The sequence below is a fragment of the Gymnodraco acuticeps genome, unplaced genomic scaffold (assembly GCF_902827175.1).
Source record: "Gymnodraco acuticeps unplaced genomic scaffold, fGymAcu1.1, whole genome shotgun sequence".
In the NCBI taxonomy this organism is placed as follows: domain Eukaryota; kingdom Metazoa; phylum Chordata; class Actinopteri; order Perciformes; family Bathydraconidae; genus Gymnodraco; species Gymnodraco acuticeps.
The window spans coordinates 690,001-706,610 of NW_022990047.1; the positions used below are offsets into that span (position 1 = coordinate 690,001).

Consider the following 16,610-nt stretch of genomic DNA (forward strand, 5'->3'; position numbering starts at 1 on the left):
GTGAACTATCCATCCAATTATATGATTTACCTCAATCCTGCATGTCATCATCAATAATACACAAGTGCGATACTATAATCCATGTGTCTTAGCCTTTATTTTGCTTTAAATGTGGCGATGAGTCAGTTATTAATAGTTTGAATGGACCTCAACGTGTGTTTGTGGATTGCCCGTATGACACATTTAACAGTTCACAGGATTTACTGTAAGTTACCTTGAGAGAGAAGTAAAATGATTCCCTCACACGCAGGTTCTTGCCCTCTCTGACTTTGTCAGGCTTCAGAGAAACAGAAACCTGCTCAGAACTGACAGTCTCCTCCTCCCAGAGGAGCAACAACAGAAATCTGCTTCCAAAAATATCCACTCCAAATACAAAGATCTAAAAATACTTTTCCCAAAAAGTGCATTTGAGCTAATTTAGAAGAGATCAGTCATATGGTTCGTGCAATGTAACTGTGACATCTATAAATACAGAAGGTTTTGATTAGAAACATCTGGCATCTATATTAATACCACATGCGTGTGTTATTGTTGTCCATTGGAACATTACATTCTGCAGAATTCATTGAGTACAATCGAATCACATGTCTATGTGTCTTGGTATGTGTTAGTGTCTTTAGAGGAAAGCGCCAAGGCTGAAAACATGTTTTATCACTGATATTTAATTAAGAATCATTGGTAGTGAGTCTTAATACTGTGTGTGATTACTATACTTTGTGCATATCAAAATGTATAATATAGCCTAATATAATATTACCAAGTACTTAACAATCCCTTTTGGTAATCTATCACATACACAATGTGTAACTTTGCTTAATACATTTGAATACATATTAATTAAGAGAAAAAAAGAAAAATTCTATAAAAATGTTTGCATTTAGATAAAAGATATAAAAATCCATAAATTAGGACAGCATATATCCATTTATAATATGCATCTTTAGTGGCATTTAAATATTCCAAGAATAATAATTTTTGGAATATTTGTATGCTACTTCTACTCCACTACAATTCAGAGGTAAATCGTGTACTTTTACTCTACTACATTTATTTAATACTTTGTTACTTTTCAAATTGTTATTTGATGTGAAATATCAATACTTAAATAAAACTTTAGCTACACCTGGAGTAAATTCACAATCTAACCTGCAGTACACAAACTCATTAAAACTAGCTGCACCTTTACCAGCTTTGATAAACACATTAATGCATCAATAATTATAATTAAAACATATAATATATATTATACTTTAAGTACATTTTGATGCTAATACTTTTATACTTTTATATCGCAGGATTTGTACTTGTAGCAGAATATTCATACACTCTGCTACTTCTACTTTTACTAAAAGCTCTAAGTACTTCCTCAGTGTTGTTTTAACTGTACTATTTATTTATTTTCTGCCACTGTTTGTCTGTTTAGACACTTTATAAATATTGACATAACCTGCAGCATTAGGCAATGTTAATACCAGTGAAGATAATTCAGTAAAACATGTTGCATTGTGATCAGTCAAGCTGCAAGGTTTCTCTGCAGTCAAAGAATTACACAACATAACTATACTATATCGATTTTAAAATGTTATAAAAAGTACATTATACATTTAATTCTAATTAGTGAAGTAGTAATTGTAAACTATGGCATATCAGTACAGTATAAGGTTTTTTTCAGGAACATAGGCATGGTGTCTTTTGCACCTGCTAATCTTGATAAATGGTTTATGTAAATGTTTACCCAGTGACTCAAATGTGTCCTAGCGTAGTCAGCCAAAAAACCTACTTCAACTGATGTCCCATCTCCTGCAGTACTAGGCAGGGGTTTGACATGGGGAGAGGTGTAAGTGAGAGGAGGTTGAGGGGGAACCAGGGGTTTGGAGAGAGGTGAGTAAGAGATGAGTCAACATCCATCCACTATAAGATATCCTGATGGAGCCTTACATTGGCAAACACATAGACACCCAGCAGAGGTAAGGTCAACTCTCCTTTCCATCTCCATCTCTCCATTACTCCTCATTCTACTCAGCCATCTTTGTTTCACTGTCTGTAATCACAGTCACACTTTCACCTGTAACTTTTTACAGCTTTTTTCAGTATATTTATCGCTGGATTTATTTGTAAAATAGTTTGTTGTGTTTATAGAAAAAACGAATTATATTTGGATGTAATGTGTGAGGTTTTAAAGCTCACACAACACATGTAGCAGATGTTTAGAAAGTAGAAATTGAGAATTATGTTGGCCAAAGTCAGTGATCTTTGTACCCATTTCTAATAACACATATGTATATGCCATTATCTTACATGTACTGGGAGGAAGCATGTGTTTGATGATAAAAAGGTGACATGCATACATGAACTAACGCCTGCTGTGAGATGACAACAGTGACAGCAAGTGATGGATACACATTATTAGGTAGAATAACCTGTGTATTCTTCTTCACCTAGGAATACCAGTGCTATTCCATATTTGGTACATCCAGACACATTCTACAAATATGGACAACACTTTGGCGCTCCTGTTTCCTCTGCTGTTCATCTTCAGTGTGGGTACAGCTGCTCCTCTGCCAATGGACGTAGTAAACATGAAATCAACAGTTAAGCGGATTTCTGAAACGTTGGTGAACAGTCTGAACCAACACTTACAGGTAACATTTATTGTTCTGTTTGCGATGGAAATCATCAACAGTTGGATGAGTTATTTTGACTGAATCGTGTTTTGCCTTTAGATGCAGGACGAATCAGGTAGGATGCTCAGTCCACCTGCTGCTGATCTGAATGGACCTTCCTCCATAGTGATCGTCTTGGAGGGTTTTAATCGCAAGATAAGTAGTGATTCCTACTTTGCGGTGACGCAGACCAAGTCTCATATCTCTTCATTGACGAGTTATGTCAAGGAGTGGATGAAGGCGCAATGCAGTGAGCAGCAGCCCAGAGGTTCAGAGCCAGCGTCGCTGCTACGGCTGAAACAGCGGAGTCGACCGGAGTTCTTGGACACTGTGAGCACCGAGGCTCTCATGAGAGTAAGGGAGTTCCTCAATCTGCTACTACAAAACCTGGATGATCTTGAATCTTGCTGAAAGACAGACCTCTGGACATTTTGTGTGAAAGATGTGTCCGCATATGGCAATGTTGAACTTTTGCAATGTGTTTGAAAGGAAATGTATTCTTGCACTTATGTTATTTATATACAAATTTATTTATTTATATACTTAAAATATGTATTTTATAACGTATTCATATTAGGATATTTTATTTTCCACACAACGTTTCCATGCAAACTGATCTGTACTCTGCAAAGAGATAAATCCTTGTTCTGTGATATGACACCACTGTTGTATCAACAAAGAGCTCTGTGATCAAAAGGTGGACCTTTGCATTCATTCAGTCATGAAGCTGATCAGGCTGGCTGCAGCAGAGGAAATGTCACAAATCCAGGTTGACACTTAACAAGAATAACAGATGTGTTTGTATGAGAACTACAAGGACAGGAAGGGCAAAGGGCAACTTTCATTTCAATGCAATGTAATCTGTTATTCCAGAATTGTTATTTACAACTGTCGAGGATATTTTATATATTTATATATATCTAGACTTTTTTTAAATAAAACTGAATAAATATTTACAGAAAGTAGATGTGAGGATATGTAAGTTTGTTGGTGTTGTGCAATGAGTTTTGGCGAGATCAGAATGAATGAAAAAAGTAACATAGGCCAGGTAAATACACCCACACCGTGGTGTGTGGTTTCTTCCTACTCTTGTATTCAAGTTTCACGAGTGGGACGATGAAGAGCTATCAGCTAATGATTAACAGGGACTGTTATTTTAACAATATGGCTTATATTCAACTGACTTCAAATATGTGAATGGGACGAATACGGTTTTCATATAAAAAAGTAAAGATTATAATAAAACACCAATTCAAGGGCTTTTAATTTCATTTTTTTCCCCATAAAAAGCCAAGTATATGAAAAACAACCACACTTAGTTTATCAGCTTGTTTTAAAAGAACAGTATGGGTTACAGAAACGCAGGAATAGAATGACTGAAGTTAGGTGACAAACATTTCACAGATTGGCATCACATACTGTGAAATCTGACACAAAACTAAATAAGAACCACTGTACTTATTTTAAAACATCAGGATGTTGAATGTAGAGGACCTCTCTTGTGTTAATCTTAAACACTTAAGATTCAAACACATTCTCTCTCCACACTCATTCAGACACAAACACACAGCTTTAACTATCAAACCACTTGTTCTTTCTGACGTCGGTGTTCTTGTCACCGTTACCCATCAGCTTCTTCTTGTACTGCTCCACCAGGCTGTCAAACCGGTCCCCGTCCCTTCTCTTAAATTGCTTCTTTCCCGTATTAGCCTTCTGGAAAACAACAAAATGAAGAAAGTCAGAAACACATTTTACATTACATTGCATTTAGCTGGCACTTTCCTCCAGAGGAACTTACAATAAGAGCAATAAACCATAAAGATTCAAACTAAGGAAAACAGGAAGAGTGCTGACATATTTACTTCAAACAACCATTGTAAATTAAACTCTGAAGTGAGTTTTTTTATTTTTTTATTATTCGCCATCAAGGTGGGTATTCAGTTTGCGACGGAAGATATGTAGACTTCACTGTCCTGATATCAGTGGGAAGCTGGTTTCACCATTCAGGAGCCAGGACGGCAAAGAGGCGTGTCTTTGCTTTAGTGTACCTGGTTCCACTTGGCAGTAGCAAGCCGATTGGTAGATGCAGAGCGACTTGCACGTGCTTGAGTGTATGGTTTGACCATGTACTGTTTTAAAAAAGTCAAATAGTACTCCTGGCAAATTTACATTGATAATCATTTGCCAACCGCATGTTGTGGCTGTGTGTATCTACAGATATATTTCCTTCTGCCTGGAGTTTCTAGGCAGTTAGAGTTAAAGGTCTGGAGCACCCAAGAAGAAACACTAAACCTTTTCTCGCTTGCTGAATTGCAAGGCTATTAAAGAAAGTTGACAAAATGTAGTGTCCTAAAATAACAATACTTCAGTGAATCATCTGCAAAATGTGTTTATGCTTTAAAGGTCCCATGTCATGGCCATTTCCACTGATCATAATTCCATTGTTGAGGTATACTAGAATAGATTTACATTGTTACATTTTCCAAACTCACATTGGTTTCTCATACAGCGTCTCTGTATAGTATGTGTATTCACTCTGTCCTAAACGGCTTGTTGGAGCTCCTGCCCCCCCCCCTCCCTATGAGCCCACTGTGCTCTGATTGGTCAGCTCGCCCACTCTGTTCTGATGAGGTCACCACCGTTACATCAGTGATTATGTGTTACAATAGGCACATTCACACCGCAGTACTTTTCCCACAAAGGTTAATCAGAACTTAGTTCATGAGAACTCTTTAGTTCTCATGAACTAAGTACAGATCGCGTTCACACCGGAATAAATCCCTGAGGGAGGATTAGGCAAATAAAGCCGCTGACTTCTTCTTCTGCTTTGGGTTTACTGGCAGGCCGCAAACAACTGCCACCCGAAGTCCCCGGAGTTGGGGACTGGCTTCAGTAGAAGCTGCTGGGACTCCCAGCAGCTCCTCATCTCCACCACTCACGTGTTTTCTTCTGTATTGCCATAAGTTAGTCTATGTCTGCGTTTGTGCGCTGGGCTAATGCTAATAATGCTAATGCAAGGATAATAAAATGGCGGCTTCACAAAACTTTTTTTGAGTTTTACGGGGCGTGGTTTGCATTCCGCCCAGCCAATCAGACATAGGAACCTTTTTCTCCCACGAAAATACCTGCTCTCTAGCAGGGACTGGAAAGGGGGTAAAAAAGGTTCTGATGAACTCATTTTAGTTCCGGCTCTTTTTGGTGTGAACGTGACATTTCGAAACTATATCGGAACTAAAGTGGGAAAACTACTGCGGAGTGAACGCACCTAATGGCGTTCCCAACCAGAAAATGACACCAGTAATCACAAACAGATGAGAATGCTGCGTGGGGTCTGGGTGCCGTGTTGGCGGGACGTTGCGGGGCTCGCTGCGCCGCCCTTTGAGACTCGAGGAGCCGACAGTGTGAGCTGTATTACTGGTGTCGTTTCCTGGTTGCTGCGTGGGGTCTCCGAGACAGCGAAACTCAGCCTGAACTCAGCCTGAGCACACATACGTGAGTGTGTGGCGAACTGTGAGTGGAGATCCACGCAGCTGCGGCTGAGAAAAGATAAAGCCGAGTGTGCCGGCGAAACTCGGCGGAATATCGCGGCTGAGAAAAGATAAGGCTGAGTGAGTGTGTGTGTGTGTGTGTGAGGAGCTCCACGGATTGGTCCTGGGTATGGTCACGTCACCGTACCCAGGAAGAAGAAAATGGAAAAAGAGAAATCTCCAACGAGGCGTTCTGGGGCAGCATAGACAGGTCTTTTCTGTGTTAAAGTTTTACTCGCTACAGGGTGTACTTTGAGGGTTTGTGACTCTGCAGACCGTTTACATGCAGAAAAACCTTCATAACACACGTGGGGACGGGTAATAACCGGAAAAGCATGACATGGGACCTTTAATGCAATTCACCTGGAAGTTATACACTTTTTAACAATATCCACAGTGTAAAATAAAACATTTTTACCATCCACAGTCTTAAGATTTTTTTGTTTTAAAAGCTTTCCAAAGATCTATATTATTCAGGTATTTTAACAACAAACAAATCCACTAACCAAACCATTGGAGAATGTCTCATATTCTGCAGGGATTTCTTTGTTACCTGCTCATTTTTGACAGCAATGCCAACCAATAAAATAAAGAGTTTAATTCACTGATCAATATACCGTCTTGGTCACAATTGTGTTTGCACCATCACACAACTTAAGGTTTATTACACAATGTTTTGTTACCCACAGAGGGGGGGGTGAACATACTAAAGAATAGGTAAATGTTTAACCAAATGAATTCCATTTTGTTTGGTCCTGGGTGTAAGAGTTTTTAAGAGCTTTAAAATTAGAAGTGGACCAGCTACTGTTTCAGCATTTTGTGATAAAGGGGCACCTCAGCAGCTCTTTGTGTCGAGATGTTTGTGATCATGACCCGAGATTACAAATAGGAATATGCAATGCAATTTGTACAAACCTGGTTTCTGGGCTGTGTGGGCTTTTCGATCTGTTGTTTTTGACGATCTTTCCTTCCTGTTCCGGGCCGAGCTTTCTTGGGTGGGGGGGCCTGCGGCTTTCCTTTGTCACGCATCCTGCAAAGACAGCATCGTTCACAAACTGCAACCTTAGCATGAGGGTCACTGCTGAGTCATATTCACTCTTGACATTCCTCTACTCTTTTTAAGGGTTGTTTGTAACATGACAGCCTAACAAAGGTTACATCATTTGCCCAAGTTGGGAAACACTACTACAGTTTCTACAGACATTTTAAAAACAACTTTACAAAAAACTAAATTGAAGAAAAAACAGCTAAAATTGTTGTAAGGTTTTAACCATAGACTGTGTATATAAATGGACGTAAGGTCCGTGACGTCACCCATAGGATTCTGCAGAGTTGCCGAGAAGCCCTTAGTAGGCGGAGTCGGCCACTAACGGCTCGACAGTGACGTCGATTTTAACTCCCGCCCGCTCCAAATAAGGGCAAAGAGGCGGAGCCGAGGCGGGACAGGGCAGGACCTGCTGACAACGGATGTGAAATTCCAGACCTAGCTCACGCTAAGAAGCTAAGCTAATATGCTCCCAGTATTAAGCTAACAACCCAGCTTGCGGTTCATAATTGTAAATCCTTAATTCCTCCCACCTCGGGAAATGTAACGTTGTCACAGAAGAGCAAATACAATAAATAAGGGATAATGTACAGCAAGGCGGTCATTAATGAAGAAAAAAGCCGAAGCTACGAGAAGCTAGCGTCGGGCTTTCTTCAATAATGACTTGCTGCAAACTATCCCCTACTTAACATATTAACAGGTTATACAATCTATGGATTGCACCCGTAAATAATATCTAATTAGTACACAAACATATAAGAACAATTGTGGCGTACATAATTCCTTTGGCTGCCTGCCACTACCACGTTCCCTCCCTGCAAACAGCCCGCCGCAGTTATAGCTCCGAAGACCTATAGCTCTCCCGGCCGGAGCTCTGTCCAACCCGTTAGCATGATTAGCAGGTGTATGTTTTAGCTTAGCTCGTTAAACAGCTAATTAGCCACGGTTGGTAGAGCTATGGCTCTGGCAGTCGGTAGACCTACCGACCGGAGCTATAACGGCCACCGGAGCCATAGCTCTACCGACTTCCGGAGCCATAGCTCTACCAACCGCGGCTAATTCGCTGTTTAACGAGCTAAGCTAGACAAATACACCTGCTAATCAATGCTAACGGGTTGGACATATTTATATATATATAAAATATATATATATATATATATAAAATATTAGAATTATACTCACCGAAAAAAGTGCAAAAGAGACTTCTTGGAATGTCGATTAGTACAATCAACCGCACAACAAGACATTTTAATTGTCTTATACTTAACAAAAGACACGAAATCCACGGACACGTCCGTTGGGTCAAGTTGGGTCAATACAACTAGCAAAGCCTAGCCTATGAGCCTACAGAGCTGACAAATTGCTGTTAGCCGACAGTGAGGCTCGTACCTGTCACTCAAAGTGACCACGCCCTAATTTATGCATAATTTTAAGACTGAATATTAATTAAACAGATGAGTTGAGAAAAAATTCACTCCAGGATCCATAGACAGGAAGGGGGAATCTAACTATACTGAGAATAAAATGTTTTGAAACCACGATGTAAACATGTTTATTTCTGCTGTAAAGTTGGGCATTTTAACATTGTGGTCTATGGAAATTGCTACCTTCTGCAGACTGCTCCTACTGGCCACTAGATGAACTGCAGTTTGAGGCACTTCCTGATTCGCATCCCGGAAGTGGCCCAGAGTTTGCCGCTTGTTTTTAACACGTTGTACACAAAATACATTTAGCGTGGTACTTGATTCCCCGATGCTGTAAAAATATTGGTTGAATGGGAACTTTTTATTGAATTTGTATTTTCCCTTGTTGTTGATAGCTAATCTCCCTGCCGCAAACATATGAGTTTTGTTGGTTTCACTATTTTGAACTGTGCGACAGAGGCATAGGGAAAACATTTTTTTTTTTTTTTTTTTTTTTAAAAATGGATGTTACCAATTATTTTAAGATTTTTAAAATGGTTAATGACATATTTGAAAAGGCCTTATTGTTGGATTATTAATTCAATGCCATTTAGAAATGTTAAAGGATCAGCAGGAACGCTGACTGCTTTACATTTGTAGTAATCTAAGTAAATGTAGTTTTAGTTATTTAGTGCTTGGCTCTGATACTTTTAACAGTACACTAATGGCGCATTTCCACTACACGGCCTCGCTCTGTCTGGCTCGGCCTCGTTAAGCCTTGTTAGGACTGTCTCACTTTTGGTGCATTTCCACTACACGGCCTCGCTCGGTATGGCTAGGCCTCGTTAAGCCTCGTTAGGACTGGCTCACACATTTCCATTACAGTTTAGGAACTGGGGTAGTATCTATAGTAACGCAGTGTAGCCGGAGCCGTGACGTCATCTTCAATGAGAACCCCAGAAAAACAACATCAGCCGTTAGCTGTTAGCACTCAAGCTCACAGCTCCTCATATCTCATATCTAGACAAAAGTTAAACAAGTACAAACCACAGACTGTGTGTCATGGAGAATACAGTTGCTGGTTTATTTATGTCTGTATAGGCCGTTGTTGTGAGTGTGGACGGTCGGAGCATAGCCGATCTCCATTTAGACAACACGCATTTTAAAAGGTTTTTCGCCTGCCGTCTGTCTGCAGACTTGTCAAAGCATTAATTCATGGTTTTTACTAACCGGTATCAGTATGTTGTTACTTCGGCATCATTTTAAAACGTGTATTACAATTAAATCACGGTCAAATATGTTCATCTTGTTGTAGTTGTAGGCCCCTTGCCAGCGATTCTCTCTAGTTTAGCATACTCAGCCTGGTTGTTGGCCCGGAAAGAAAAACTGTGAAATAGTACCCGCTAGCCGGTACTACTCCAAGTGGAAACGCAACCAAAAACGGGCCCCGCACGGCTCGGCCCACTTAAAGAGAGCTCCGCGCTGTAGTGGAAATGCGCCATAAGACAAGGCAAGTGAGCAAAAACCACAAACATAATGCTGCCAAACATGTTGTTATTTTTGTATTGGTATTCTTTTTGCCTGGATACTAAGAATACTAAGAATTGCTTTGTGGAAGCTAATGGGATCCAAATACAATTGTATACACCAATTGTACACAGCTTGGTTGTTAATAAATAGAGCTAGATCTGTTTTACACCTTGTTATAGCTCTGTTGTTTTAAATGTCTCAATTGTTCATGCATATCCTCAAAACACAGCGCATTGTACCTGATCTTAGGCCCCCGATGGGAAGGGAAGGCTAGAACCTTTCTTCGTTTCTTCCCGTTCTGCAAATCCACATGTTCGACCTCAGGTTTCGTCTGGAAGCCTGAAAACTGTCCGGACTGCTTCTGGTTTTCAAGAGGCGCTGATGAAACAAAAAAGTGGACAGAGTTAGTGCTGTCAAAATTATCGCGTTAACGGCGGTAATTAATTTTTGGAATTAATTGCGTTAAAATATTTAACGCATGTGCAGAATGGCCCGCCCCATACGTGCCACCAGTGGCAGCGCCAGGGTATGGCTGGGGTAGGCTACACCCATACCAAGAAATGGCTTAAAGCTAAATAAAGTCTGCCAACTCGCACAGAGTAAATTGCACAGACAGCAGTTAGTAAGATTGATTTCAGTAGCCACGGTTTTGAAAACTTTTGTCACGTAGTGATCGTCTTCTCAATAGAACATCTTTGATAACGGCGTGGTGTTGTTGCAGGAAGTCCCGACGGAGAATACTTTTGCTGTAGTAAAGGGGTGCACATAACTGGTACGCAGGTTATGTGCGTAATCTGAAATGCGTACCGTCACTTGTGTCACAAAGCGCATTTGCGTACCGACGTACTTGTGAAGCTTTTCCAGAAGGCGGTTAGATCACCGGACGACAGAGTCGGTCTCCGTGTGCACAGACAGGGCTGCTGTTAACGTCGGTCTGTACAACGGAATTGTGCCAAAACTACGCCAACCGGCTGCGGAAGGAGACCCCCCCCCCCCCTTCACTGGAGAACTGCACTAAAACAGCCAGACATTTTTTATAATAAACATAGATACTGTATGTTAAATGGATATATCCGCCTTCTTTCATTTATCTTTCCATTCCCACAACAATATACATAAATAAATGGCATATTTCGGACATAGTTCGAATGGTGATTAATCATGATTAATTCATTTTTAAGCTGTGATTAATCTGATTACAAATGTTAATCGTTTGACAGCCCTAATATATATATATATATCAAAAGCTTAGTTGATATTGATTGAGAGTTCAAAAGTCGTTAACGTCGAAGGAACATTAATACAGACATGATATCGTCGAACCTTTCTCGTTTCCAGTCTGTACGGATGAGGTCGCTGCTTTATTTCCATCTTTACTGGCCCATTTTCCATCTGCCGGTGTCTGAGGTTTCCCTCCTCCTTTTTGTAGCCGATTTTGTAAGAATTCCTTCAAAGACATACATTTGGGGTTAATTTGGAAATCAAAAATACAATTTAAAAAAGTATTCTTTGTAACCATGACATGAAATGAATTGATAGAAACGCACCTTGTTCCTTTGTTGACGGATTTCTTTTAATTTAAGTTTCCTTGTATCCTCCAGGGAGAACTCAACGATCGGTCTCTGCAGGATGATATCAAAATATAATCCGGTGTGAAAAATGAAATAATCACCACAGTGTGAAGTCAACATTTTCTAAGGCTAAATAAATACAGTGGCAACAAAGCAAAAACATAGCTCATAGTAAAACCGATAATAGATGTCAGCAAAAACCCACCTTGTGTGAGCCGAAGAGGTCAGGGTTGTTGTTAAGGTAACGAAGTGTGCTGAGAGCATGTTCGTGCTCTTGAAACTGGACGAAGCCGTAACCTAACGACTGTCCGTTCGACTGACCCTTTTCTGGCTTCTTGTCATACATCACCCGACACTGAATGAGAAACAGAGGTAGACACAGAGACAGCATGAACAAGAATGAAAACACCACTCCCTAGTGGACACACAGAGGCAGTGTTTTAAACTATGACGACAACATTCATAAACGCTACTGGCATAAAATGATGTCCAGGAAGGTTGCAAATTAATGATAATTGCTACAAAAAAAATACTAACAGTAGTGCTTCTCACCTCGTTGATGCGTACTCCTTTGTCCCCTTTCACTGCTTGGAGGCAGAGTGCTTTGAGTTTTTTGTTGTCCACTGACTTGGGCAGGTTATGGACACACAGACGATTCTTTGAAACAAACACATTTAAGCTCCGAAGCTTGGTCTTCTTTATTTCTTCAAACTAAGGGAGAGAGACAACACCAGAAATATCCTTCAATATAAAAGCAATCAGAGAGATGATGAGGGTAAGATTGAGCATTAAATAGATCATTCAGAAAGTAAAACTGTGTTAAATGGTTACTGAAAGATTAACTCACTCTGGTTCTTTTGGCCATGTCTGCTTCAGGGACATTCTCTGCAGGCTTGGTTCCAGCACGGATCACTGGGTGTGGAAGCAAAAGTTAAATCATAATGTATAGGAAAAGATTTAAGAGAAGTGACTACTCAGTCTATTTGTATAACTTACTAGGGACCATGCAAAGCTTTCTAAAATGTTGTTAATCTTACTAATAGAGGGAGAGAACTGACAGGGTGCAAAGAAGGAGAAAAGAAGAGCATGAAAGGGTGTACTCACAGCCCTCTCTGGCCAGGTAGAGGTTCCTGGTGCCTGTTTCTACTTTCACTTTGTCCACTTTCAGCTTGGAAGCATCCTCTCTGGTCACCGCTGCCACAATCATCAGCTTTCTGCCATCCAAACGGATACCAGCGCTCTGCAACAAATAACTCAATGTTACAACAAGACAGCAATTGCACAAAACTGGAAAACTAATTATTCCAGGACAAAAAAAACAATTATAGTTAATTACTCGGAATGTATTACCTCAGCCTCATCCTGTGATGCAGCCAGGCATTTGTCTGCAGCCTCTTTATTCTTAAACTGAGCAAATGCACAACCTGAAAGAAAAAGGCCAAAATAAGTCCATTAACCGGTTTTTGCAAACAATAAAGATAAAGAGTTTTTTTCATTCAAGCACTGGTAACTGACCTTTTGAATGTCCTGTGTCTGGGTGGAGAACAACCTTTATGTAATTAAGCTCTCCATACTTTAAGAGTATTTCCTCCAGATCCTCTTCCTCTGTGTCAAAGGAAAGGTTCCTAACACAGCCAGAAGGAAGATAAACAAAGATGGCAGTAAATAATTAGTGAGTAAGCATGAGTAGATATTTTGAAAGCATGTTTAAGATTAAGGAAAGAGAACAATGTCAAACCTGAGGAATATTGTTCTGCCTTCTGGTACGTCTGAAGGGAGAAGTTTCTTGGCTTTCTTCTTTTTGGCTGGAGATAAAGGAGCAGTGTCAAAACAACATTTTCATTGACATTTGTATTACCATTACATGCAAAAATAATAAGAGAAACATAAGCAGATAATTGATACCTGATTCTTCATCTTCATCATCTTCGTCATCCTCATCACCCTCACTCTCATCTTGATCGTCCTCTGAATCAAGGTTACTCTTATCCTCGTCGTCATCGTCGTCGTCTCCCTCTTGGGACACATCACCATCTTCTTTCTCATCGTCTGCCTCCTCCTCGCTGTCTTGTTCCTCACTATCATCTTCATCTCCCGATTGGGACTCCTCCACTTCAGGTTTGGTAGTGACTCTGTGAAGATGTTTTAAAGAAATAACCCGGTAAAGTAAACCAGTTTTAACCTGTTGACATATTAACAAAGCTTTACATGTGAGATCCACACTTTTTCTTTGCAGGAGCTGCTTGCGGCTTTTCTTCTTCCTCGTCTTCACTGTCACTCTTTGAGGCTGACGGTTTCGCTGTTGCCTCAGTAACTTTAGCTCCTATTAGGTAAACAAAAAAAAGTGTTATGAATAGGAATTATTGTATTTTAATGTAGACATGTCTTCTCATGAAGAGTAGGAGAAACAAGGCATTCATTTTCACTTTTTTCTGTGTGTTTTTGAAATATTACCTGCACTTGCGGAAGACTGTGTGGCGATAAACTTGTCCTTAGGCACAGCCCAGTCAATTGCTACCTGCCGACCTGTGAATGAAACAATGACATTTAAAAACACAGTCACAAGAGACGGACTAATTCTTATTTTCCAAATAATATGCAAACAATGAAAAGTGTTTCTCCCACAACAGTAAAATGTCTCACTGACTAACCTTTTATTTCCTTCAGGTTCATGGCAGTTAGTGCTTTTGCTGCCTCAGACACATTTTTAAATTGGACAAATGCAAATCCTCGCATCTTCCCATCTGTAGAAAAACATTAAAATAGGAAATAAGCAAACAACCAACTTAAGGGGCACACAATAATTGAACTATTAATTATTTGGATTATTTGTCCACCCAGTTAGAATAACAAATATTTTTACCAGGTTTGAGGGCAATTTTGTTCTCACGGACTGTTCCAAACTTAGAAAAAACTTCTTTTAGATCATCTTCCGAGCACTGTAACACAACAATTGTGACAGATCTAAGCAACTAGTGTCCCACTTTAACAGCATTTATGTCACTGAACTTCAGAGGATGGTTAAAAATGGTGCTTGTCAGTTGCTCCATTGCTCAACCATAGCGTACAGTACCTTAAAACTCAGGTTCCTGATGATGAGTCTCGCTTTCAGATGCGTTTTCCTAATGCCTTTGGTTTTTTCCTCATTTTCCTTTGGAGCTGGAACTGGAGCTGGCTCTTTAGGTGCTAAATGACAACATGAAAAAGTCATCAAGTAAACAAGGCGTGAAAGCACTCACAGTTGCTCTTATTCGGACATGTCTTTATACACACCTGTTTTCCTTTTGTCTTTTATTTTCTTCTTCGCCACCGATATTGAAAGCTTCTTTCCATCGAATTCTTTTACATCTTTCATGGCTCGCTGTGCATCTTCCTCCATGGAAAATGTGACATAGCCAAACCCCCGACATTTTTCAGTGCCTGGTTTATAATTAAAAGATAGGTTATTCGTATCGTTGCGTTTAAATAGATCTCTTGACTACTTCTTACTTTGATCTCAGGTAGAAGGGTTAGGGTTAGACAGTAAAAGAAAAATGAAATAGAAACAATTGAAATAGAAAATAAAACATAAGTAAAAGGAAAATATATAGATATTGACAATGAAACATAAATGTCTGAATATTTTCTGTCAAATATCGATATGAAGGGCCAATTTGACATTAGAACATTCTTTACATTAAGTGTTTAAGGAATAGCATATTACATACATATAAATGTTAACATTAGGCTATGGTACAGTGTGAAGACACATGTTACAGAAGAATGAACAACGTATTTTGCCTCCAGCTAGAGATCATTTTCACTTTAAAAGATTTAGACGACGAATAAATGACAGTACAAACATCACCTTTGTCTCTGACCACGAAGCACTGTTTAACAGGACCAATTTCAGAGAATATTTCCTCCAGTCGTTCATTTGAAGCTGAAGCTGGCAGAGAACCAACGAATAAAGTCAGCGCTGGCATGGCTCTGCTGCCGAGCTAACGCTAGCGGTTAGCAGGCTAACGTTAGCCTTTACTGGCTCGGTAATAATTCACAAGGTATCTCTTATATGTTAACAATCCCGTATTGGGTGTTAATATCCAACTATTTGATGTCACACGGATCTGAGTGGTAAATAATGCTCAAAAACTGTAAAGCTTGAACAACACTAGCTTTCAGATCAAGTCGCATGTTTACATGCGTGGGCAGCCATCTTGGAAATGTAACGGAAATGATCTCGAAATAAGCGCAGGCATTTACTTTGGAACGCCTGCCGCCTATCGTCCCGGAGGGTTACTCGTTTGTTTATGCAAACAGTTTGTTTTTCAGTGGTTCTCAACTTTTTTACTTAGGAAAAGTGGTATATAGTAGTGATGGCGAGATGAAGCCTTATGAAGCGTTGAAGCTTTCTAGCGAATTGGTTTGCAAAAGGGTTCATCTCATGAGGCTTCATCATGGGCTTCATTTGAACACAAACCCCCTGTTGGTCAAAGTTTGTAAAACAGGCAGATTGGACATCTCAACAGTGTGCTCTACCGAGTTCCCAATGAGTAAAGCCTTAGAATAACTCTAAACAACGAACATAAACTCACATTTTCATGTTAACAATATTGTATTTATTCCAGTTTAATGATTGTGATTGAAAAGCCTAAGGAGGCTGGTAAACATTGCAAAGAGGGATTTGTATTCCTTAATAATATTCGTAAACTTAACCATGTTGTAGCCTGAGAAAGGCTAAACCATATCAAAGACTATTTATTAACTACATTATCTCATTTAGCTGTAGCTTTTATAAATAACAAAGACGTATTGAACAGGCGTTGAACCAGGGACCCTGCCGTCGTGAGCCATCTGCTTTCCAGCTGAGCCGCAGCGCACACACACTGAAT

The 16,610-nt window shown here is 39.8% G+C and overlaps 2 protein-coding genes across 3 annotated transcripts; one reads left to right on the forward strand and one right to left on the reverse strand.

The window, feature by feature from the left end:
• Positions 1-1,850: 1,850 nt before the first annotated feature.
• Positions 1,851-3,901, forward strand: LOC117545768 (leptin-like). 2 transcript variants are annotated; one of them, XM_034215721.1, is made up of 3 exons: positions 1,851-1,967; positions 2,443-2,642; positions 2,724-3,074. In XM_034215721.1, exons 2-3 carry the CDS (start codon positions 2,493-2,495, stop codon positions 3,072-3,074), a joined length of 501 nt encoding a protein of 166 aa, XP_034071612.1. In that variant the 5' UTR covers positions 1,851-1,967; positions 2,443-2,492. The 2 variants fall into 2 exon arrangements, with proteins under 2 accessions (XP_034071612.1, XP_034071613.1); XM_034215722.1 differs by lacking the exon at positions 1,851-1,967 and having other exon boundaries at positions 2,493-2,642; positions 2,724-3,901.
• rbm28 (RNA binding motif protein 28) lies at positions 3,898-15,956 on the reverse strand. Its single transcript, XM_034215720.1, has 20 exons — positions 15,587-15,956; positions 15,013-15,159; positions 14,813-14,925; positions 14,603-14,678; positions 14,391-14,483; positions 14,194-14,265; positions 13,963-14,062; positions 13,645-13,871; positions 13,478-13,544; positions 13,255-13,364; positions 13,090-13,163; positions 12,844-12,979; positions 12,587-12,651; positions 12,292-12,450; positions 11,945-12,094; positions 11,716-11,790; positions 11,492-11,615; positions 10,408-10,546; positions 7,106-7,220; positions 3,898-4,376 (listed from the first exon to the last, which is right to left on the reverse strand). Exons 1-20 carry the CDS (start codon positions 15,702-15,704, stop codon positions 4,236-4,238), a joined length of 2,301 nt encoding a protein of 766 aa, XP_034071611.1. The 5' UTR covers positions 15,705-15,956; the 3' UTR covers positions 3,898-4,235.
• Positions 15,957-16,610: the final 654 nt, after the last annotated feature.

What these genes read in the sequence shown, in the direction of transcription:
- LOC117545768 (XM_034215721.1), top strand. Translation starts at nt 2,493, where the DNA reads ATGGACAACACTTTGGCGCTCCTGTTTCCTCTGCTGTTCATCTTCAGT. An exon ending in GTCTGAACCAACACTTACAG is followed by an intron (nt 2,643 to 2,723) that starts GTAACATTTATT and finishes TTTTGCCTTTAG; the next exon opens with ATGCAGGACGAATCAGGTAG.
- rbm28 (XM_034215720.1), bottom strand. Translation starts at nt 15,704, where the DNA reads ATGCCAGCGCTGACTTTATTCGTTGGTTCTCTGCCAGCTTCAGCTTCA. An exon ending in AAAAGACAAAAGGAAAACAG is followed by an intron (nt 14,926 to 15,012) that starts GTGTGTATAAAG and finishes GTTGTCATTTAG; the next exon opens with CACCTAAAGAGCCAGCTCCA. An exon ending in TGATGAAGATGAAGAATCAG is followed by an intron (nt 13,545 to 13,644) that starts GTATCAATTATC and finishes CTTTATCTCCAG; the next exon opens with CCAAAAAGAAGAAAGCCAAG.